Raw genomic sequence first — 24,598 nt, 5'->3', positions numbered from 1 at the left:
GCTGTTGCCTGCACAGTGGCCCCTTCAGCATGCAAGTACAGACTGCCATCACAAAATGTTTCAAGTAAAGGCAATGTCAATGCAAAATTTTGACCCAATATTAATTAGTATGAACTGATCATGCACGTCTCGACGATGAGGAAGAAGTTGGATAAGCGGTGTTGGAGCCGTAATAAAAGTGTACATAGTGCAGAGAAGTTGGTAGAGCAAAAAGGAAGCACATTTGCTAAAAAGATTAGCTTCTTAACAATCTGACAAGCTGGTTTTGCCCAATGTCAGTCTTGTGCCTAATGTGTATTGCCTTCAATATATGTTGTAAGGCCCTTCGTATTGCTGTGCACTGTATACTTTTAGAAGACAACTAAGATTTTTGCATTCAATCAAGACTTCAACAATGTGACAAGGTTTACAATAGTGGTGCCATAACCAATGGATGTACATGAAGGGGTACAATGCCACCACTGTGTTCTGGTTCAATGTTTTTCACACTTTGTTGAATCAGTGTTGCATCTAGGAGTGTAGTACTTTTGTGCAAGAGACTATGTACAGTATGCATCAAAAGTCTTCATGAAGCGCTTTTCATTGCAATAAACTGTGTGGCATTATGTGCCCAGTATGCCGTGCCTGTAGGAGTGGATAGATGAAGCCCTCTTGCCAGCACATGAATGTGTTGCAAGTCTATGTGTACCATACAATGTGCCATTTAAATGTGTTTGCATGCAGGCTGGAGTTATTTTGGAATCCTGCAGACTGGAAGGCTGCACTTGCATGTGCAACCACCACAATGCTCATCTCAACATCTGGTGACATTGAGGTTTTAAACAAGTGCTGACACATTTTTGAAGTTGTAGAGATCACCACATGCTTCTTGCATGTAAAAAGATGACTCTTAGCATGTATGAAGGTATAAAAGCAACGGTAAAATGTTTGAATTTTACACTAAAGTTGGCATTGAAATGCTGTACCTGGTGACAATATCACACAGAGCAAAGTTTGGAAACATTGTGCAGCAATATGGCTAAACATAACATTCGTTCCTTTTGGCTGTGCTTGTGTGCCAGCCACAGCAATCGCAGAAGTATCATGGCGCATCAGCCTCCTAATACCGAAACTGGTTCATAGTTTGGAGAAAAAAAAAAGTGAAAATGTGAAGTCAGTACTCCTTCAAAAATTAATCTACAAGGGCTTAAATGTGCACTTAAATCTAAAAAAAAATACTACAGCATTTTTGCATTCTGCACCCTCCATCACCATAGCTGGAAAACAAACCTGAGAACTAAGTTGTCATTGTTTGCTATTGTGCTGAAACTTTCATCCCCTACCCTAACATCAGTGCCAAACATTCACTCAGGATAGGCATTGAAGGGAGAAGAGAGAATTCTGCAGAGATAAAAATGGCTGCTTGCAGCTATGAATTTATGCGGATACCCTGGTCGCACAGCACTAAAACATATGGGCAGTGCCCCTGTGGTCTCTTGCTCTTGGAAACTTGAGCTCCTCTGTGCAGGTAAAAAGACCCCACAGCCGAATGGAGAGTTCGCTTGTCTTAAGAGCAATTGAGAGATATTTCACATCTGAATGCAATTGACTGGCATTAATCTTAAATGGGCATAAAGTTCAAAGACAACAGCATTCAAATGATTGTTGAGATCACTAACAAGGAGTGCTAGCAAAATTTATATTGAAATGTGGCAGGAAGGTTGATTGTTAAAAACACATGTGCAGTCTAGTACTACTACTGGGTAACATCAGTACCAAGAAACAAGTCCAAGGGTGCACGAAACCTTTAAATCCGTCTCAAGTACCCATTTGCATTATTGCTACATGGATTGACACACTTACAACCCAAACTTGATTGACAGGTTTGGCAGCTAATCAAAGGGGCTATCAGAATTAGGCCAAAGTTCATGAAATTCAACATAACATTTTATATGCACAGAGGAAATGCAAGTGCACATTTCTAGATTTAATGGAAAATTTTTTTTTTTTGTTTAGCAGCAGACTAATCATGGGATGAGGTAAGCCTCAGTTCTTTTAACGTGCAACAAATGGTTAATTATACCATATTTAAAAAGAACTGATTCAAAATTGTGCACCAAGTAAAGCACAGCTTTTGGCATGTTGAGCAGGACTTGTACACACATAAAAAAAATTGGAGGTGGTGAATGCGTGGTATTACAAACCGCTGGCGCACTTGTTTGATGGCCAAGTGCAGTGGTCGCAGGTCATACCGTGATTGTCTTGCAGAAAGCTGAACTCGTTACGCACTCAATACAGTAATATGGGAGAGGGTGAAAAAAGTGCTCCTCACTGAGAGAAGCAATAGCAGAGGATGATGCTTATCCTGTGTTGAATGCATAAAGGGCAGAGTGAAGAGTGTATGTAATTTGGTGTGTGCATCTCAAACTGAGGCCCTACACCATGGTTAGAGTTGGCAGCTGCACAAGATGAAATGTCTGTGCTACCCCTTTAAGCTAACTGTGCAGATGCCACACTCTCTCAGAAGTCGGTTAATTTCGCTTAACCTTAATATCTGCAGCAATCTAAAAGCTACAAGATTTGTGCTGCTGCAACAGCAACAATAAAGCTGGAATAAATGGGTAGCAACCATACATGTCTGCAGAATAACCCTGTGTCAACTTTTTTAAATGACAATTGCTAATTGCAACACTTTCAATCTTCACATAGCTGATAACCTCCAGGAAAATAGAGGTGCAGCAACATTGTCCACATAGTAAGACAGTCCTCGTGGCCTCGACTAATAATGGAAGTTGCATAACCCACGAACCCAATGATGGACACAGATATCATTGGGCATGCTCCAGACCCAAGATATTTATTACAAGCAAAGTACTCATCACAGTTACTTAAGTAAGCTTGAAACAAATGTATAGAAAGTGGGACAAAACACATTCAATTATTCTGTAAAGCGAGTGTTTGTGAATACAAGTTAAAAGTTAAAACAAAAATTGCATGTATGCAAAATGTGGAATGGTAGAAAAATAATCTGGACTACATGGCTGGTGCTAACATGCATTTGTAATTGCTAGGCCCTAAGTTGCGCTAAGGCCCTAAGGCCCTAATGTCCTAAGTTGCGCAGTAATGGCTAGTAACACGTGTAACCAGTACACTACTCAATCACCTGAAGTAACCTGCACCATTTGTACTCTAGTAAAGCATCACATTCTGGCCAGTGGCACAATTCTGCTGTGCACTGCCCAGGCTCCCTCAGCAGGTGGAACTAAGCAGGGCTGACTCCAATCTGGTCAGATCTAGCCAAGGTGTGCTCTCTGCCACCGATAAGCGAGAATAAGTTATGCTATGTTGGAAATCACGTGCTATGCTTCACAGTGACAAGATAGGGCTCCACCCTCGTGACAAGTGCAGAATTTTGCGCTTTGCTTCAGCTACAGTGCTCTGGCAACTCGAGTCTGATGGCATCTGCAGAGGCAGAATGTGAACATTGAAGTTGAGTTGCTTCAGTTCATCCAATCCAAGTATGGTTGATATGTCCTCCACACTTTTAGCTCCCGGCAGATCCTGAAAAATGTGCAACACATCGCAGTTAGCTTCATGTCTTCTGGAAGTAAATTTCTAGCTATAAATGAAATTCAACAAGTCAACCCTCCTCAAACCATGGCCCACAGACAAAAAGGCACTATCAAGAGAGTTCAAGGGGGTGTTCACCAGGACTGCTATAAAGGTTTCATCATGTGAATCATCTAACAAATGAGCAACTGAGGCATCTAGCGAGGTATTTGTGATGATGATGTGGCAGTGATTTGTGGTACAAGGGCCAGCTGTGGCTAAAGATGCTGATTCACACTGGAGACTGACTGTTTTTAATATAACCGAAGATCAGCAAGCTCACTCCTGACGTGCAACATAACTTTTCTCATTGAAGATATACTATGATTTACATACAAAGCTCTTAGGCTTCTGGTCTCTTTATTTTGAATCTTTATATTTAGAAATAAATCCGTGTGTGTTTCTGTGTTTGCTCTTAAAACATCAGTGTATTCTAGCCGAAAGATGTTTAAGAAATGGGGAGTGGAGGGTAACTCAAAGGGAAACATAACAGCCTGTCTATAATTGAAAGTTAATAAGGTAAAATTGTATCTCTTCTTTCAAGCAGGGCACAAATTTAACTAGCAGCCATGTTGTTTCTTCATTTATATATGTTAAGCCCTTGTTTTAACCAGGATGGGAGCTTGACTGGCACCCATGTTGTTTTTCAATTTATGTTAAGCCCTTGTTATTTGTCATGTATGCTGATCTGTGCATTAAAAGAAAATTGTATCAGTCATTGTTAAATCGGGCAACAGAGATAAAAACCGTGGCACAAGATCAAGTGAGGAGACATTAACCCTTTGACAGCTAATGTTTCTAGCTCTACCATGACGACCCTATGATATACACAACATACTATGATCTATGTGTGGCCAAGAAAGTAAAGCTGTACGAGTGGAGGCAAAAGTTTTGTGAATCCTTTGACTTGCTCAGGCCCTCGACATGCATCCATGAGCTCACCGTGGCTTTCCTCCCCCTCCCCTCCCTCCCTCTCTTATCTTTCTATTTTCTCTTTCCTATCCTCCAGAGTAGGGTAACCAACCAGACGCATTTCTGGTTAACATCCCTGCCTTCTCTCTTTACTTCCTCCTCTTCCTCGCGATACGTAAGGCAACTTCCATCGCCTGTCTATGGCCATCATGATTGCAAGCAAAAAGCGCCGCAGTGTCCCATTTTGGAAAGGCAAGTGATAATGTCCTGTTAACCCATTTTATTACTCATCTGCTACTGTCAGGAACTCTAAAAGAATTGTTAACATTCTACATAAGGGATACTATATTTCTTATTTAAATCGGTGCAACAAATAGCAAGAAAGGATACAAAATTAAATTTAAAAAGAAATAATGTTCAGATGCTGTGTGCAAGCCTTCTGACACCTAATGTATATTTCAGCATGCCCAGGGCAACAGATAAGCAATAATAATGTTCTGAACTGCAAAACAACTGTCTTGAGTTTCACTCACTGTATGTACAGTTCAACATAAATGAATTGTCAAGCTACCATTGTTCTTATGAAAAATAGTAGGTTTCTGTTTTCTGCTACAAAAGAACAAAGTGAAATCTTCAAACTTAAAGACCTCTCACAGATTGTGTTTCAATTAACCTGCTGCATCTAGATTTTGCAGTAAACTGCCATAGTGGTCCTTTTAATAGCATGGAATAGGGATGGACCTTTCCTTGGGGTGGCAAGAACAGCGCTTGTGTGATATTCTTCCAGGTATCACGTTTTTGTATTTTGCAGATTTCAAAGCAGTAAGTAAATGACGCCCATCACTGCTGAACTTTTGGGAACTGATATCCATGGTCGCTGCAATGATAGCATTTTACCACACATGTTGAAAACCCCCCAAAACGTGCCCTTTTACAGCTGAACCAATCTGATAATTCACTAATTGATTAATGCTTTCTGGCTTCGTTGTTATAATTATGAAAATCTGGAAAGTTCGAAGCTTGGATATGACATGTGGTCCGCGACTGCTAACATTTCACATTTATTGAACAAATAGTATTAGGGGGAGATGTTCCACAGGACTGGAAATCAAGCAGAATGATATCAGTTTACAAAGGTAAGGGAAGCAAGGACAACATTAAATCCTACAGGCTAATAACTATCACATCAGTCATATACAGAGTAGCAATGCAGATGGGGAAAAAGAGAGTGGAGGAATGGGCAGAACGTGAAGAGATCTTGGGAGAACTGCAGAATGGATTTAGAAGGAACAGGAGGCTAGATGATAATTTATTTGTTATAACACAGTGCATAGAGATAGCAACAGCCAGGCAGAAACCGCTATGGATAGCTTTTTTAGACATTAGAGGAGCCTATGATAATGTAAACCGGGAAAAGTTATGGAGCCAGTTGAGGAAATATGGTCTAGATAGAAAGATGATTGAGTTCGTACAACAGGTTTATACAGATAATGAGGTAGAGATAACATGGGAGGGGGAAACTACAAAGCCAGCTAAAATAAGAAGAGGTCTCAGGCAGGGCTGTCCATTGTCGCCTCTGCTTTTTATGATCTACATGAGCCAAATGGAAAAGAGGCCAGAACAGAGCACAATAGGAACTGACATAAGCTATATGCTGGAAGGGCAGAAGGTAGCTCAAGTACTAGCCGGACTGATGTATGCAGATGATATTGTACTGCTTGCTGACACCCGAGTAGGGCTACAGGAACTAATGAGCATATGTGGAGAGGAGGGAGAAAAATTGGGACTGCAATTCAGTAGAGAGAAGTCTGGGATAATAGTATACAATGAAGAAAGGGGGGAACCATTGGAAATACAAAGCACTAAGATTGATCATGTTGAAAAATAGAAGTATTTGGGCATATGGCTAAACAAGGGCAAAAAGTACTGGGAAGAACAGGAAAAAATTATGATTGAAAAAGTGAAAAGGAACTCAGCTGTAATGAAACACAAGGCACTTTGGAACTATAATAGGTACGAGGTGGTTAGGGGCGTATGGAAAGGGATTATGGTACCTGGCCTCACGTTTGGAAATTCAGTACTGTGCATGAAATCGGAAGTTCAGGCATGCATGGAAATGAGACAGAAGTGTAGGCAGGTTGGCCTTAGGAGCACACGGGAACACTCCAAATGAGGGAGTGCAGGGGGACATGGGATGGACGTCATTCAAAGGTAGAGAGGCAATAAGTAAACTAAAATTTGAACAGAGACTCCCAGCACTGGAGGAAAAAAGGTGGGCAGGAAAAGTGTACAAATATCTGTACATGAAAAGTTTGAACACAAAGTGGACACTCAGAATGAGGAAGCTGAGGAATAGATACCTACAGTCGAGGGAGGAGGTCCAACGTGGTTCTATTGTGGGAAAGGAGGTGAAGGAGACGGAAAGAAAAATGTGGGAAGAAAGAATGCTCGGAAAGCCAGCGCTATCAATGTATAGGTCACAAAAACAGGAGATTAAGAGAGAGCTCTTATTTGATAACTCGCGGGGCAGCTCACTATTATTTGAAGCTAGGACGGGGGTTTTGAGAACGAAAACATACAGGGCTAAATTTGAAGACGTGGACCTTCGGTGCACATCTTGCGGAGCCGAAATGGAGACCACTGAGCATATAGTGCAGAGATGCACAGACCTTCGCCCGACCCTGGCAGAGGGAACCGTGGCAGATATGGAAGGGGCATTAGGTTTTCCCGCGGAACGAGGGCAAATAGACGAGAAAAGAGTGGCAGTAACGAAGGGGAGGCTTGAGGATTGGTGGAGGAAGTCAAGGGATCGATAATACCATAAATCAGGGAGATAATGTTTCCTCTACTGTTTTAGATAGTTATTTTGGGGGGAGGAGGGGAGTGAAAACTAGGTTAAGAAAAAGAGGATATAAAGAAAGGAAAAAAAGAATAATAATAAAATAGGAGGGGGAGCAAAAGGCTAGGTGGCGGCAGCCGCCACCCGTTACAAAGGGTATAGCCGCCATCCATCCATCCATCCATCCATCCATCCATCCATCCATCCATCCATCCACAAGCACTGTAACAAGCTGTGAAAAGCGATATACAGTACACGCAATGCAATTTGAGTATGTTCCAAATAATGCCCCAGCACTAAACAATTTGTTAAATTCTGCATGCACTGCATTTTTTAGTGATTGTTTTCCCTTCTTATGCAAAAGGGCTGATTATGAAGTACCACAGTACTTGCAAAGAAGCAAGGCATAAATGCAGTGTATTATACAAACCTGTTTATTGGCAAGCACAAGAATCGGCACATTTTGTAGACGTTCATCTTGCAAGATTCTGCGGAACTCGTGAGCAGAAGAGCGCAGCCGCTGGGTATCGGCAGAGTTCACCATGTACACAAGAACACTAGTATCATGAAGAAAGTTGGGCCAGTAAGGTCGCACTGTTTCAGAACCACCCACTGAGAAAAGAAAAAAAAAAAAGTCACCGTTTTTGTGCTATTACCAAACAATGCTACTGCGGAGAAATTAAAGAGCTATTATTTATACTAGAGCTATTTCATCAACAAACAACTTGACAAGACCCAAATGAGTATAAGCAATATATGCAACACCCTGTCAAATGGGCATGTTGAACACTGCCAAATGGTCATTTTCAAGCATGCTTGAACTCCAACCTCCCTCGTTGCAATCACGTTCGCAATCTTGTTCAATGCAGATCAAAAGTGCCTTTGCAACAAAGTAGGTTTTACACCTAAAAGTAAAGCCATTTGTTTAACACATGCCATAATGGACTATGCAGTTTAGTAGCCTGAAGTTCTTTAGCTTAGACCCCCACAAGCACTTGATTATTAGTTCAGAAGCTACAGAAACTATGATCAATAGGAAGGAAAATTCGAAACTTACATTCCCAAAAGTTCAGAGATGAACCGTTCTCAGAGTTGATGCAAACTACGTTAAAACCTTCTGTTGGCGGTGGGTGAGTCGACGTCGCGTCTGGTCTTGACAAGTGCAACAAGAGGCTACTTTTGCCAGCATCGTCTAGTCCCAAGACAAGGATTCTTTTTCCTCCATCTGCACACTGAAAATATTCACCTGTTAGGGTAAATGGCGGGATTTTTAACATCCCATTGAGGGATCTTGATCTCAGTGTTCCTGTATAGGACCCGACATCTGGGCTACCGGAGTCGCCTTGCAGTTCAGTGCGAGTACACACACCACGTCCCCACTGAAATGCGGTCGCCGCGCGGCTAGGAAACGAATCGGCGACCTCGACAGCTACTGGCCCATAGCAACAGGTCATTAGGTAAGCTGAAAGTTTAAAACAGTACCGAAGTTGTTTCAAATAAAAGTGTAGCGGGAAGTTAATAGCAAAGAATTTTGGTCACATGCAACGGCTGCATGAGTGAAGCAACAGCGGTTTCGCTTTTGTATTTTAGGAGCTATAATCGCAACGCCGCTCAACAGTTTATGTACACAATCAAGGAACGAATTAAGGCAACCGCTCAGAAAAGTTAGTGAACTTCTTTTTCTAAGATGAGATATGGAAATACGCGAGTATGCGGCATGCGTTGAACACTGCGAAAAACATCTATAAAACTAAGGTGCAGCCATAATGAACATCATCAGCTATTCTTAACACTTCTCAAGTCACACTCCTGTAGGCACCACAGGTCAACAAACCTGAAACTCTCTATACATCTCATTCATTATTGCAGTTTCCAATCCACACGTCCTTTCCTTACCGTTTCTTCCACGCTGCTGTAATACTTTCGAGATCTTCGTTTCCAGTAGTAGCGCAGAGTTAAGCACGTCGCCACACCCACAATAACGCAGCTTCCAATGACAAAAGATTTCCGCGGGACACTCGCGTTCGCAAGTTTGAATAAACTGCTCATGATAACAGCTCGCGCGCGACCGCTCCTAACCTGCTGCGAGCAATCACCCGCTTGTGAGAAGCTCCTGGAGGAACCCAAAGATGCCGCTAGCATCGAGCGCACGCACGGTTCGCTTTCCCTGCAAATTTCTCACTGCGTTAAAAAAAATATTTACACTTATTTGCTAACAAAAATTTATAAAATTATTTAGAGCAAGTTGTTTTATTTTTGCATGTCTTTTATTGGGAGCACGGAATCTGGTAAATGATTCGTGCACATGCGCACCTTGGACCCCTAGAGGCGCATCGGCAATCGAAATCTCTCCGTGAACTTCCTGGCTATGCTCTTCATAAAATTGATTAGAAGTCCTCGTCAAATTATGAAACCTTATCGGTAGTTGAGCATGCATTACTTCATTCAAACCTCGGTGAGTACATGTGTGCTACTATATTTGTTCGGTCGCACGGCTGGTGAGGATAAACGTTCGAGTGAGTGCCGTAACCCTAATTTTGGTTATCTCCATCCATTGATGTAAAAAGAAAGTTGGACTTTCTGGGTTTTCATGCAACTTCCATGCAAAAGTAACGAGTGCAATCTTGGCAGTGCTCTATTGTGCTTCTATTATGTCGTAGGGCAAATTTGACCTTCGTCCGAAATGCGTCGTTTAGCGTTTTCGTAGTGGCTGTTTGACAATGCCTACTGTATTCTAGTGTTCTCTTGCAATGTGTGCTGCATCCGACCAGTGTCAAAGGGAATCCATTCCTCTATTATGAAGCCAGTATGTTTTTCACTTCTATTTTTTCCGTCGTTGGCTGCCTTATAATGCGCGAGTGCTTGCAAGGATGGTTGCAGGGCTGTTTTGCTGTTGTCTTAACCTTGCTCAAGGGCATGTTGACAGATGTGACACTAGTGACATGCATATTGCGCATCGTTGTGTTTGCGCTGTTTAGCGTCTGTCACTCCGCTTGCGAATTTGATTGATCTTCACTTTTGACCATACGTACTGCGTGTCGAACCGCGAGCGCTTGGTCCGACAACTGGTGTTTGTTTCCGTCTTTTAACCCGCTCGTGTGGTGTTTTTTGATGCAGCTTTAACGGCGCGGTAAACATGAGCACCGAGGCTGGCCAGCAGATTCCGGGCCGCAGGGCCCTGATGCCCGGCTGGATGAAAAGCCACATGGACAGACTGAACACGGTGGCTAATCTGGATGACATGTGCAGCTCCCCTCCCGAGACCGAGTCGGGCTTTCTCCGCGACATGCCACTTTCCCGCTTAACTACTACACCCGCTTCACACACCCCTGCTGGTGCGTACACTGCATGGACTTTAACAATCTGTGAAGTGAACTATTCGAACAAAAGGTGAAATAAAACGCTCGTTATAGTCGGGCGCCTAAATGCGAGACACTAATCCACTAAGGCATGATTTTACAAGGGTTTTACACTGTTGCAGCAAACGTTATTGCCGCTTGCCAAATTGACCTTATGCTTTTTTTACCGATATTCCATATGAAGGCCACCTAAACCACATATCGCATATTTCATTTTTTGGCCATTAAGCACCGTATAGTAGTTCCATTGGTGCTGACTGCAAGCTTAAAGCCTGTTTCACATGGTGCAATTTTACACTTCATTTCTTGCAGCTACAATTTCCACAAATGTGAACTTCGCATTGCCGTTTCACATGCACCGGGCACAGTAGCTGCGATTTTCACATTTGCAAGCACCTAGTGAAGAACTGAATTATTCTTGGCATCAGTTTGCTTCGTTGAAAACAAAGTAAAACAAATTGGAAACTGTTTTTGTGAAAGTTCTTTTGTATTTGAGCGCGTTACTTTATCAAAACAAAATTATGTAGGCAGGCCATAGTGACGTGTCTACGGTATGCGTTGCATTTGGTATCGTGTTCTTGTTGCCTGTGCGTTTTCGCAGACAAGTTCAGCACTCCGAACATAAAAAAAAAATATCGTGCATGAAGGGTCTGACGGCCCATTTGCCACAAGTTCAAAATTGCAAGCAACTTTGCACCATGTAAGACAGACTTAATTTCTTTCAAGGTTCCATGTTGACTTGTGTAAGGGCTGCACCCCCAACTCGGCAGCCCAAATTTTGGAAAAAAATTTCCAACGGAAAAGCGATCGCGTTGGGTGCCCTGAGGTCGCGCACGTGCATCGGCAAATTTTCGCACGTTGCGTACCTCTGCGTACCACTACTACATGGTGAGAGCTGCATGTTAGCCTCTGATGCAATGGTATATCCAGGGTGTGCACAAATGAAGGCTGCGTTAGCACCATTTTGAGGGAAACGTTCAGGCCCGTGTAAGGGCCGCACTTCGTCAAAACTGAGAAAAGTGCAGCCCTTATACGAGTCTATACGCTAACATGCGCTTGCTCATTTTTATGACGCGCTCTTACGATAGGAGGCCTTGATTCTGTGGCTTTGTTGTACAATGCACATCAGTGTTTTTTTAAGTGGATTTGCCCCTGTTAGTGCTGAGGCCTTGCATTAGGGTAATTTAATTTTGTGAACCTTCCATGACACTATTGCTCAGCTAAATGTAATTTTTTTTTCTATGGCTCGGCTTGCGTAATTTGAGTGTGAACAAAGCAAGTGAAAAGCCTGGGTTGCATTTCAAAAGGTGTCAAAATAACTGCACAGGTCATGATGTGTGTTGTAAAAGTTGTGGACTTCATGCTCCATTCTGAAAGCTTTCTGGGAAGAAATATAAAGTCCTAGGGCTGGTGTTTGGTGACATTTTCTTTTCACTCCTTGTCATTAGCACAGATGCTGCAGCACCACTCTTATTTCCAAAACCATTTACTTGGTGCATAACATAGCAATGGGGAAATTAAATGCATTGTTCCAAAGCACAATGGCTTTTCTTCCCTCCCTCCACTGTTTATTAGTTGCAGTTTAAGAAGTTATGCAGTATGGGAAAATACATAAGCTACATTTTTTTGTGTTGTCAGGGGCACCAACCATCCGGGTGAGTGGTGTTAGCAAGTGCGAGTTGCCTCGACTGGCCTCCGAGGATGCCTTGCGGCACCAAGTGCTGAGCCACCATGGATCAAGCCTACAGAGCCTGGGGCGCGACAGCGGTTCGGGCAGTGAATCTGCCCACACAACGCCCTCTGCCACGCCACAAAGCTCTCCATCGCTGGTGCGGCGCGTGGTGGCAGCAGACTTGACGGCAGTGGGTTTTCCCATGGTGGATGGTAGTCGGCTGAAACCCAAGAAAAAGCCACCAACGCGCTTTGCTGTCACCAACTTCGACCTTAATGCAGTTAGCCCTAACTCATGGTGAGGGTGTGCAGTTGCCAGAGTATGAATCCAGCCAGGATGGTACAAGAATGAAAAGGATAAGTGCAGCTCGAATGACTTGGACCAACTTGACCAGAGCACATTTGTGCACTGCTTTAGTTGTCCTTAGCATGACAAATATTGTTTTGATCATTTGCTCTAAGTTGCAAGTGTTTAACAAACCCACATTGAACTTTGTGTCTGATACCTCAACTGTCAATTTAAATAGCAAAAAATAGACTACCTTTCAGTTTTCACCTGAATTGATGTGACGTTTTCTGCCTTGTATGTATCTCTTGACGTCTGGCCTTGTGCCCAGTACATTATGGCTAGGTTTTATTTTCTTTTCATTCATGTACCATTACCTGCTGCCTGGAGGATGTGGCCTGCCTCGGTCCAAGCAGTGGGTGACAGCACTGAACTGTCCCTTGTTGGATACCCGCTGCTCGTGTTCTTTTAATTTTTTTCTTACATCAACTTTCCTCTGCTTTTGTACTTTCCAACTCACTCTGGTGCCTACTATAGCAACTGTTCACTTGTCTTGCCTGCTGGCCCTAGCACCTTGCAAGTTATCTGTTCTGCTTCTTTTTGTAGACTATGCTGCTTTTCAGAAATTGCTTCATTTCTTTGGTTTTCTTTTTGTGTGTGAATAAACGGTTCACTCACTCCATATCATGGCTTTTTTTTAGTTGCAATTGTACAGTCGACTGTTCAGAGTTATTGCATGTTGGCTTTTGTATTCATTCTCTGCATTTCTGTGTCCACTACTCTACTCCATTTCATACATCACACGCAACGCTGTCGAAGCTTCGCAAGAAATACAATCACCAAAATTTATCGCTCCGCACATTCGGTTTATGCTTTGCTGCCCGCCAGCAGCATTTGCTCGTGTGAGCATTCACATAAGGTTGCTGCAACGGGCTGCAAATGAAAAAAGAAAAGTAAATTGATCTGAAACGTGCTAGCAGCCATATAAGCACATGATTCGTTCGTTCCTAAGGCTAAATTTTTTTCATTCGGAACTGAGCTTATATAAAGAAAATTTTCTCAAAAATTGGTCAGAAAGCACAGAACTATTTCTAAGTGTTAACGTAGCCATTGCAGAAAGTATCTCTAACCGCCACAGTGTTGCACCTGATGTATGAAACGAAGCATAGTCCTTGTTCATTTCTCATACATACCATGTACATTTTTTCCTTATCTTGAAGACTGACTTGTCAGATCCATATATTTTCAATAATGATCATAAATGTTGGGTGTGCTTGTTATAAGCCTTTTAGCATATAGGTGGACTTTTTTTTTTTTTTCAGCCATGTAGTTGATTTTGGGATGTAAGAAAAAAAAAGTGAGAGGATGCAGTACTCTGCAGTGTCCTCAAGTTGTCCAGTCTTTTCTTTTTTTTTTACTCTCTCAATCAAGACATGGATGCATTTTTCCCAACCAGGTTTGTGCAAATCTGGGGGGGTATTCTGCAAGAGTCCACCTAGTGTACTGTCTAGTTTGACCGCTGCTAATTGGATGCAGCTGTACGAGCGAGGAAGAGGCGAGTGGCCCCCGACACTCAGCAGCAGCCGAAATGGACAGTCTGCGAATTGGATTCCTACAGATCTCCCCTGTTGTTCCTAAATTGTAGAATATCAAGTTATTAAAGGCAGTGCACATGCTGGAGAGTTGGGAAAGCACTTTAAAGTCTGCTCCATAATGTGGAGCTTGTTCTTCAATCTGATGCACCAGCATGCCTGTATGTGGAAGCATTTTGCTCTATGCTTAATGCTTGCACAAAGAGGGGCTTTTACATTCTCAAGAACATGATTGACATTTCCTTTCTCCCTAAAGCCATCTGCACAGAACAGTGTGAGCAATCTGCGCTTATGTCTATGCCACATGGGAAATGTTAGCGCCGTCTAAGACCTTTTCTATATCTAAAGTTGCTGTTACATGCGCATTATTGCAGTACAGCTTAGACCGCTTGTAACGTAACTGTTTTTAGTGCAGAACAGGCTATAACGCCGCTTTTCCCGATTCCCGTTTACCCACCCATAGCACCATGTATGTGTATACTGCTTACAATACAGCCGCATGAGACAAAATACCGGTTATAATGCGGCTTCCGCTGGAAAATCCCACTGACAAATGTGCCGGCCGATGGTAGAGGAGCGCAACGAGGGCGATATGGAGAAGACTCGAACAAACAAGGAAAGAGAAAAAATTGTGGCAGCGCGATGCGATTGGCGCGGTTGTTGCCTAGGCGACGGAGAAGACTGCTCGGGCGCTTATCGGTGCACTCGGCACTGAACGCGGTTTCAGTATGGTTTCAGGGTGCACATGGCGATGCGCGTCTATGTGAGGAGCCGATATTGTTGGAAACTCCTCCGCTAGCTAGACCTAACCAGCGCGCCTCGTCTGGAGTCTGCGACCAAAATTGCAGTTTGGTGCTGAGTCAACAAAATGCGTTGCAGTGGCTGTATGGTACTTGGAAAGCATAGGAAACATCTACCTTGGCAACGAAAGTGAGGGCATGGGTTGGCACGGGCAACATTCGAATGGCGGCAACTTGGTCCGCCGTCGCCATGTTCTTGACTCCGCGCATACACCAATCAGTCCGACCAATCGGACAAGACACTGTACTGCGTCCGAAATTTGTCTCCATTTTGCATTAGATCTGTGGAGTTGATGGCAGTGCTGCGGGGCATTCGAATAACTGAGATCGCCTGAAAAAATTAGCCGGTGACTTTCCTTTATAAATGAAGATTTGTCTGCTTCATGCAAAGGCAGTAGGTGCTTGGACATTAACCTTTAAATGTTTGTAAATTTAAACGGCTGCAAAGATCCCGGTCGCATGCATCAATTTTTGGATATGTGCAGCTGCTTGGCCTACATGTTTTGCATATGTGCAGCCTTTGAAAAAATGTTTTGGTACCACTTATAGTGAGGATATTCGCGACACCGGCAACTTGCGCTATAAGCGGTACATGCTGTACGAGATAAAAAAATTTAATTGGTAGAAGTGCGAGAAGCACCGCTACATACAATTTAGGATCAGGTATCATTAGAGCCATATGCTCTGTGCACTGTGCTTGTTTCAAAATGTTCAGACCTGATTATGGTGCTTGCATACCCAAGAATTTTCATATCTTGAGTTCTAAGCTAGTTGATAGATGTAAGGTATGAGAACAACCCTCCTTGGCATGTTTGCATTATCTTCTAGCCTACAGTTTTTTTTTGTGTATTTAACTACTTTTCTTTGTAATAAATGAGCAATAACATGCTTTATATGTATATTACCACCCACATGAGTCACATGGGCAGTAAAACATTGTCAGATGCGCACAATATAAAAACCAAATTAAATATGGCAAGAGTAGTACCATTCGTGAACATTGAATAACTGAGGCTGAGAATATGGCTTTTTAACGCTCTTTTAAGAACATGAAAACTCTAATGGCAACTTGCAACCTCATCCAGCCATGCTTAGTTTGTAGATTCAACTGTTTCTTGGTAAAGCAAATTCACTGAATAAGCATAAGCTTCAATATGCCAATGGAAATAATTGCAAGCTTTCATAATACAATAAGTACCATATGTATAAGCCAGCCAATCATTGACTGTGTTAACGAGTAAGGAGTCTGGTATATCTCCCAAGTAAAAAGTTTGTTTGGTTGTATTCTCATCATTTTTCACAAGAGGTTTTCAGTAAAATTTTAGAATCAAATACCAATGTTTGAAAGGTACAGACTTAAATATTTATGCCCAAACAGTTTTGTCTGTTTCCAAAATGTAGAAAAATATAGCAAAATGGTCAGAGTTTTATTCATATTCATTGCAATTCTCTTTGCAAGTGCATTCTATTGGGCACCTTGCAAATGGTCAGGCATAGTAGGCCACAATTTGTTTGAGTATAGAAAAAGAACATGACAGCACATCTGGCTGGTTATGCATGTTCAAAAGTGATCACAGGGGTTAGAAATGAAGCCAAAAACAACAGTACCATCACGAACTCCACAATAAGAATCTTAGTATATGAAGCTGTGTATAGTACTGTTCAATACCCGAGTGACTAGTATAATGGTCTATATCAAAATAATACTTACGCCAGACAAGGTGACCAATCTGGAGCCAGCCCAAAAAAGATGCATCCTTGATTAGATTACTGCAACTAATTATGCAAAAGAAAAATTAGTTGCTCTGCCTGCTCGCTTAGTAAGTGCTCCGTCTGAAGAGCAACTATGCCCCCTGTGGTAGATGATAGTTCTTCAACTGGAAAAAAAGTGGCACACAAAATCGCCAGCAGGTAGCCACCATATCATTCCCTCATATCCCAGGTAGGCAAGTTCTAATAATCATAGTATAACATAGTTCAGCCATAACTGAATATTCCAAGAAAATCGGATATTGTGTTCAGTGCTTTGATTTGGGATTGTAAGGTGTGATTAAGGCACAAGATGATTAAACCAAGTAATTGCATGCCTCTGTGCAGGCACAGGTCCTTTCTTGTGCAAAGGTTCAAATTGAAGAGGGTCTGGGAAGGCAAGTGCTAATTGTGTTGGCAAATTACAAACATTGCTGAGTAGTGCAGCTCTTCAACATTGTTTATTGCACTAGGTATGACCCTTTTCCTGGGGTGTAGCAAAGCAGAAAGCCAACTGCCCACTTATGTTTGGCTATTTGTAGTAATGCTTGCCAACTACTGAATAATGTAACATGGTGAAGCATGTCATTGTGTCTTGCAAAAAAAATAAATAAATAATGTAACGTAGGTAAAGGCATGCACCATGGCATGATACATTTTTGTCTAAAATGGAAACAAATGTGAAATTACTGTGAAGTGTTTGAAGAAGGATTCGTGCACATGAATGTGTGTGCAGACTTTTTTTTTTTTTTTAATATGTCTTGTGCGAAGAGACATCCAAAGTTAGGTTGGATCTGTATACCATGCCATACAGTGTGTGGTTGTGCGAGGTGGAGCTTTACATTTGTGGCAAAGGGCCCTGATGCCCCAGCTAGCTGGCCACAACAATTGCTAGTACATTCGTTGACCTCCTCTGTTGATTTTTATACGCTGTCTATCCTGCTGCTGGGATCCCACATTACCACCCACTTCTGAAAGGACAATGGCATTGTCCTGTGACAAAATCTAGCAATGGTACAGTGCCACGACAGATAGCGCCTCGCTTGCTTGTGCACCAGACGTGGCGGCAGCAGGGCAGGCTACATTGAAGTCACCCAAGGTCTTCCATGTTCCTCAAGGCTCCAAGCAGGTTGGCTTCCAAAAAGCGTACCAGGGCACACCTCAAAAACGACACTCTGCTAAGAGGCCATAGCAGCGACTCACGCCACGTAGAGCTGTCCACAAGGGGAGCAGCCAACCATTGCGGTTGGCAAGCCTTTTATGTGGAAGGCTGCCTGTTACGAGTAGGACCTAGGCTCCGTATGGGACTTATCTTTAACAGAATAAGTTTCAGCAACCACACTTCCTTGCACGGGGAATGACAGGATTGCATGTCAACAGTTCAGTAGTTCAGCTGTCACTGCAGTATGAAAAAACTGATTACAAAGTGACAAGGCCGATCCTAAGGTTGACATGGCTGCATATGTGATATGCATACATGCCCTGTCTGGAGAGCAGGAGCCTCCCATAGCACTATGGCTGGCTGCCACCCTATGCCTGCATCAATGACTTCTGGGATGACAGTACTAGCTGTTTGTGTCTCCTATCCCATCGTCTGTGTTATTTGCCATATTGAACGAAAAGCAGATAGCTCAGCTTCAAACACTCATACGCTGCTAGTGCTGCTGACATTGAGACATGCTGACTTGCTTACTCCCAAAACTTCTGTGCTCTGGGCCTTAAGTACTCATGCGTGTCAATGCTACCTGGCCTGTAGGCTGCACACCATGTGCTGCAGACCCCCCACAGGTCTAAGCTGTGTGCCGTTGTACACCTGTGTCCTTTGAACGCCGATGTGGGGAAGTTGCAGCTCAAGAGCATGAGCCAGTAGTCCCTAGCCATGGCTGTTGTATTCCTCATCTTCGTCTGTTCAATAATAGTGTGTCTGTCTCGGCACTAGGTTCTCATGCCAGTTGTAACCTCTCCCCACTTTATTACATAAAGGAAAAAAAAATCTTATGATTGCAGGAAAATTGTGCTGTAAGGGACCCATCCAACTTTCATGATGGGTTTTTACCATGTAAATATGCAGCACTGCTTTCAGAAGCATTCCTGTAGGAACAATCTATTTTTCTACGTAAACTTATTAACTAATGAAAGGCTAAAACGCACAAGCAAAAATGCCTTTAGAAAATTTAACATCACATATTACCTGCGTACTTGCAGGGCTTTTGAGACCAAGAAAACTTTCACAATACACCTGTACTAGCAGAACAGAACAGTAGGGAATAATTGCAGAAGCGAACACATTTGGGCTGGTTGGTTCATGACTTGAGCGGACACTGCGCAAAATAACGGGATGTGAGGAAGGGACAGACAACTGTGCAAACTAACAACCAAAGCACCATAGTCTGTCCCTTTCTCACGTAGTGTTATTTTGCACTGTGTCCGTTCAAATCACAGGATTAATTGTAATGTCTATTCATTAGAAGTGATGTGGTTTTTGCTACTGTATGTGACAATGGAAAATGTTTACTATGTGGATAGATCTTTATGCAAGTGCATTCGTAAAACTATTTTATAATGATTACCTTATCTACAATGTGGGTCCTACGGCCATCAAAACCTCTGCAGTGTGCTTCCATATGGTAATCACATGGTCTCCATAATGTGTTATGGCAGGTGTTGTTACGTAGTAAGTAAAGCTGCTGCATGTGTTTAGCAAGACTGTGTACATAGCAAATTAACTTCAAGGTTAAAAAATATTAATGTTTCATGAGTGCCGTTTTCACAACTCCTTCTTCATTGTCTGGAACCCCATGTAATTTTGTGTTTCTCTATACAATGCAAATAAAGCATTAATGTGGTTTGGACTTTTATGTCATTGCATGAAGCATAAAAAAATGCCACCAATCAGAAAACATATTTAGAGAGCTGAAAGTACTGAGGCAACAGTGTAGGAAGGCCAAAGGACGCAAGAATGTAAAACTGATGCCAAAAGCGCTGAACTAACAACCAAGTTTTATTGCTGATGAATCGACGTGATAGGTACATAATATCATTGTGGTGAGCATGGAAAATAAAAAAGCAGCAGCATGAATACAAAAAGTTTTATAGTCTCTTACAATACATCAATTTTATAACTGCGTAGGAATTTAAGTTTTTTGCAAATGTACTAGTGAAGGGGTGCCGACACAAGTGTCCAGCAACCTCAAGATTTTTGCAGCTTCTAAAGTTTCATACATAATTTTATTCTGGCTTCCACTCACAATCAGTCTTTTCAAACTCTCATCCACAGTCACTGCAGTGGAAGACAATGCCCTGAAATAGCATGCTCTATATTGTATTTACATTAAAACAACTTCCTGAAGTGTACAAAAAACTGACAGCTGTAAAACTGAAGTTTCAGGAAAAGAAAAAAGAAGGTTATCCCGTACATGCATTGCCTCTCCCATAAGCCCAAGGCTGCACACAGCATCAGCTGTTAAAATATTTTATTCAATTCTACTGTCATGAAAAAAAAAAAATGTATGTAGGACAAACAAGCTGTTGTCTCAAGAAACTCAGGGGAGATAAGAGCCGTTTCAGGGCATTTAGCCTTCCACTGCAGGGACTGTGGCTGTATCCCAGAATTTTATAAGGCAAGGATAGTGAGTAGACGCTAGCAAAAAACTAGCTATGTGCAAAATTTTAGAAACCGAAAAAATCTTAAGGCTACAAGATTAAGGTGTCTGTGCCATTTTTTTGCTTTTGTAAAATGCAGACGAAGCTGTTTTCGTACCAATTTTCATGTTTATTCTGCATACTGCTTCACACAATAAACTTGAATTTCTGTGCAGTTATAGAAGTTGACTGCATGCTGCAATAGACTATGACAATCATAACATATATTTGTTTGTGATGCTGCTTTTTTTCCATGCTTACCACAAGTATGTTCTGTATATACAGATTGTGGTTCACCAGCAATAAAATCGGTTCAGTGTTTGTGGCATCACTTTTACGTTCTTGTGTTCTTTGTCTTTCCTGTGCTGTTGCCTTAGTATGTCAAATCAACTAGCCCATCAACTCGTGCTCAGCGAGCTGAAAGTTTTTTTTTTCCTTAAAACCCTGGCTTTCAAGTGCTTTTATTTCCTTTATAAGATATATCCAAATGAAGTAAGCTTGGCACGACAGTGTAAACCAAGGGCTGCAGAATGGGGTTGTGATCAGCAAACTATTCATCATATAAAAGTTAAGACTGCTATTGAAAGAAGAGCTGACACAAAGCTTGTTTAAGTTAGCGAGGTAGTAGCACTAGTGGAGGTCACGCACAGCATTGTCACCTGTAGATATTAGTGCTCTTGTGTCACAAGGAAGAAAACGATGCAAAGTGCTTGTGAAGAAAAAAATGTTGAGAGGCGAGTACCAGAGAAACGTATGACAGGTGTCTCAAATAAGGCTTCTATACCCCTTGTGTCACAGCGGCCCATAATCTTTCTGGGGGATTGTCCAAGAATGGGTACAGTGGCACGTACCCAGTGGCCTGAAAGTGGGGCAGACCAAATACAAGAAAATCAAAGAAGCCATTGAATATTGTGCTATTCCATTAAGAGATGCGGCTGCTTTAGAGGTATGCATGAGCCAAGATTATGGCATAGCCTTTGTCGTGATGTATTGTGCAATTACACAGAAAGGCACTCACTCAAACTACTTAGTCGGTCAAAATGTTGTGCTATATAGGTCGAAGCATCTGGTGGCACATACCTAATTGACTAACAAACGGGTAGTCTACATATAAGCACATCAAACAAGACATTTAATATTGTGCACAATTCCATTGAGAAGTATGTGTGCTTTAGAGATATGTATGAGCCAACGCTATATATACATTTTATTTCATTATTTAAAGGTTGGATGGCACAGAACGGGTGGACTCGCTACTTGTTGGTCAGCAACATTACTTGCAGAACATACACCAAACCAAGGAGGGCTAGGCAAAGAAAGCTTGGCTCTAAAATTGAGAACTGCTCAGTGCTATAAAAGCTCTTCTGTAATAACGAAGCAAACTTAAAACAGGGCCGTATTAAGCCTGTCGACAATGAGACTTTGGCATTACAGAAACTTTTACCAAGGCACATAAATAATAATGTCTCCTTAAAACTATACATTAATGGCAGCAACACCTTTCATTTTTAAATCTATACTGTACAGCTAATGTCTTTCCAGAACTTCGAAACATTGCACACCCGAAATTATTTTTTCGGGATAAGTTAAAAGCGTGTGCTCTCTCCACGGAGGATAAATACGTACGACGGCACCATGGTCAAGCTTTTCGCGCTTGGCTATTTCCAATGGAAGTGTAAGGCACACGTTTGAAATGTCATGTGTGAGGCTATCAACCTCACAGGCACAGTAGGCGATGCCATAAACGTTTTCTAAGGTAAGTATCCTCGCCGTAACTGTTTCAGGAGCATCACGAGAAAATGTTTTTGGAAAGTTAGCATTTTCCTTGTAGAATTTCCAAAGCGTCAAGTCCGCGCTCTCCTTCTGCCTGGAGACCAAAAGACGCTCTTCAAATCCATTTTTCAAAGCGAACTGCCTCGGCGCAGGGCTTTCGATACTGCTGAACTGTGCATCACAAACATTGGAAGCAGACTGAACAGCGCTTTGTGAAATCGGCGATCCTGCGCACAACGGTTGTAGTCTTGTTGGTTCTGCGTCAGCTGAGCTGTTTATTTCGTCTTCGGTTATTTCGTCGATGGCCATACGGGCTCGCGTAGCCCTATCCTGTTTATGACTGCTGTCTTCTACGGAATCGTCGCTGCTACTTTCATCAATCACGCACTGGTTACCTTGAAAATTGCAGGTCTTTCGCCTTCTGCGTGCCGATCTGCCGCATATACTGCTGCTTTGCGTCCTATCGTTTACGAAACACGATCTCCAAGTATTAGTTTCGAGGCCAGTGTCCCATGAAGCGCTTGCCAAGGTATTCGGAATTAAGTGGCGCATGTCGCTCGGTAGCTTTTGTGGTGTCGCAGGGTCGCCAGTCGGTTCCGCTCTTGCTTCCGACAATCGTAACGCTGACACCGTACAGGTTTGCAAATCTCGTTTCCTCTCTCCGAAGAAGTGCACATCAGCAGATTGAGACGCATGAACAACATCTGAATGCACATCTTCAGGTAAGCGCCGTGACGAGCTCGAATACTCGTCGAAATCGTAGATGTCATTGGCACTGTCGTCGTGATCCAACATACTCCAGCCTAGCAAGGCTTGCTCGCTGTCTTTTCCGTCTCGAAACATATTGAATATCGCGAGATGATGACTGATAACTAGATGCATTTCAGTCTCTTATTTGCAACAGGTCACGTTTGGGCTCCGTTTCCACTCCGGGCACTCGCATACAGGCAGAAGGTCGTGACTGGCCGCAAAATACGTGCAACAGACGACATCAACACCCACCGTTGACCAACACCCACAATACACTCTAGCCAACATAGTGACACAATCTTGGCGCGCTAAAATAAGTTGAACGAGTCAACCCTACACTATAGACAGTTTCGTAACTGGTTCAACGTTGCAACCTGCAACATAAATGGTTGCAACTTAAAAATAAAAAAACCGTTTATAAGGTAAATGATCTGGGAACATGCGACCTATCCCCACAACGTCTTAATGCCTGAATAATTTGCAAGTATTCCGTCTCAAGATGAACTTGGGGCTGTGGACATTCCGCCATTTTCTTAAAAGCGCGATCTATCTCCGTGATCTCCGTGATCTTTCTCTTACGGCGGCCCTAGTTGTTCTTTATTCTATGGCGGCCCTTTCTCTATGGCGTGATGCAGGCGCGACGCTTAGAAAATGGCGTTGATGGCTCTGTTTTACTTTCGTAACGTGACGTAAACGTAACGTTTTGCCTGTGAAACTGTAATGAAGGCACCGTACCTAACGTACGTACTTGGTAAAGCAAAACAGTTTTCCTTTTCAGTAAAAAATAAAGCAGCTACACTCTTAAGTAAAATTACCCCCTTCTGCCACACAACGATAATCGTCATCTGCCTTGCTTGTATTTCTTTCCTTGAAAACGCCGCGCCCACTACTTTCCTGTCGGCAACGCTATGTCATGCTGATAACGCGCATGCCGTTCGTTACCAGGCTCGCAGCGTTAAAGAAAGGAAACGCGGACAAGACAGATGGCTTTTACACTCTTAAAACGGTTGCACCCTTTGGGGTGTATATTTGTCCCACAACAATAATCGTCATCTGCCTTGCTTGCGCTTCCTTTCCTGAAAACTCGGCGCTCGCTACTTTCCTGTCGAGAATGCTGCGTCACACTGATAACACGCATGCCGTTCGTGACTGGAAAGTACCGTGCTCGCAGCGTTAAAGAAAGGAAACGCGGGCAAGACAGATGACGATTATCGTTGTGGGACAAGATAAGACCCAAAGGGTGTAAATTTCCCTGAGTGTACACTCTTAGAAAAATTTACACCCTTTGGGGCGTATCTTGTCCCACAACAATGATCGTCATCTGTCTTGCCCGCATTTCCTTTCTTTAACGCTGCGAGCCCGGTACTTCCCAGTCACGAACGGCATGCGCGTTATCAGTGTGACGCAGCGTTCTTGACAGGAAAGTAGCGAGCGCTGAGTTTTCAAGAGAGGAAGCGCAAGGAAGGCAGATGACGATTATTGTTGTGGGACAAATCTACACCCTAAAGGGTGCAACCGTTTTAAGAGTGTATATGCCACATACACTCTTAGAAAAATTTACACCCTTTGGGGCGTATCTTGTCCCACAACAATAATCGTCATCCGTGTTGCCCGCGTTTCCTTTCTTTAACGCTGCG

At 42.7% G+C, this 24,598-nt stretch overlaps 4 protein-coding genes across 5 annotated transcripts in view; 2 read left to right on the top strand and 2 right to left on the bottom strand.

Moving 5' to 3' along the window:
- The window catches only part of LOC135900908 (adipose-secreted signaling protein), a 36,295-nt gene extending 33,156 nt beyond the window's left edge, over window positions 1-3,139 (top strand). Inside the window, exon 6 of the mRNA XM_065430530.1 lies at window positions 724-3,139. Coding sequence (XP_065286602.1) covers window positions 724-821 — 98 coding nt within the window. The 3' untranslated portion in view covers window positions 822-3,139. The remainder of the gene's footprint in view (window positions 1-723) is intronic.
- On the bottom strand, window positions 2,816-9,496 carry LOC135900891 (uncharacterized). Its single transcript, XM_065430492.1, has 4 exons — window positions 9,236-9,496; window positions 8,397-8,571; window positions 7,770-7,951; window positions 2,816-3,540 (listed from the first exon to the last, which is right to left on the bottom strand). The coding sequence occupies exons 1-4, from the start codon at window positions 9,479-9,481 to the stop codon at window positions 3,346-3,348; spliced, it is 798 nt and encodes a 265-aa protein (XP_065286564.1). The 5' UTR covers window positions 9,482-9,496; the 3' UTR covers window positions 2,816-3,345.
- A 139-nt stretch (window positions 9,497-9,635) lies between these two features.
- Window positions 9,636-13,337, top strand: LOC135900898 (uncharacterized). 2 transcript variants are annotated; one of them, XM_065430506.1, is made up of 3 exons: window positions 9,636-9,794; window positions 10,457-10,674; window positions 12,337-13,337. In XM_065430506.1, the coding sequence occupies exons 2-3, from the start codon at window positions 10,476-10,478 to the stop codon at window positions 12,669-12,671; spliced, it is 534 nt and encodes a 177-aa protein (XP_065286578.1). In that variant the 5' UTR covers window positions 9,636-9,794; window positions 10,457-10,475; the 3' UTR covers window positions 12,672-13,337. The 2 variants fall into 2 exon arrangements, with proteins under 2 accessions (XP_065286578.1, XP_065286585.1); XM_065430513.1 differs by lacking the exon at window positions 9,636-9,794 and adding an exon at window positions 9,832-9,855.
- Window positions 13,338-19,779: 6,442 nt separating this feature from the next.
- Window positions 19,780-23,284, bottom strand: LOC135900883 (uncharacterized). The gene has a single exon (XM_065430480.1). The coding sequence runs from the start codon at window positions 23,091-23,093 to the stop codon at window positions 21,966-21,968; it is 1,128 nt and encodes a 375-aa protein (XP_065286552.1). The 5' UTR covers window positions 23,094-23,284; the 3' UTR covers window positions 19,780-21,965.
- Window positions 23,285-24,598: the final 1,314 nt, after the last annotated feature.

The sequence above is a fragment of the Dermacentor albipictus genome, chromosome 1 (assembly GCF_038994185.2).
Source record: "Dermacentor albipictus isolate Rhodes 1998 colony chromosome 1, USDA_Dalb.pri_finalv2, whole genome shotgun sequence".
Lineage (NCBI taxonomy): Eukaryota > Metazoa > Arthropoda > Arachnida > Ixodida > Ixodidae > Dermacentor > Dermacentor albipictus.
Note: the sequence above shows the minus strand (reverse complement) of the source record. Positions and strands in the feature narration are given on the sequence as shown.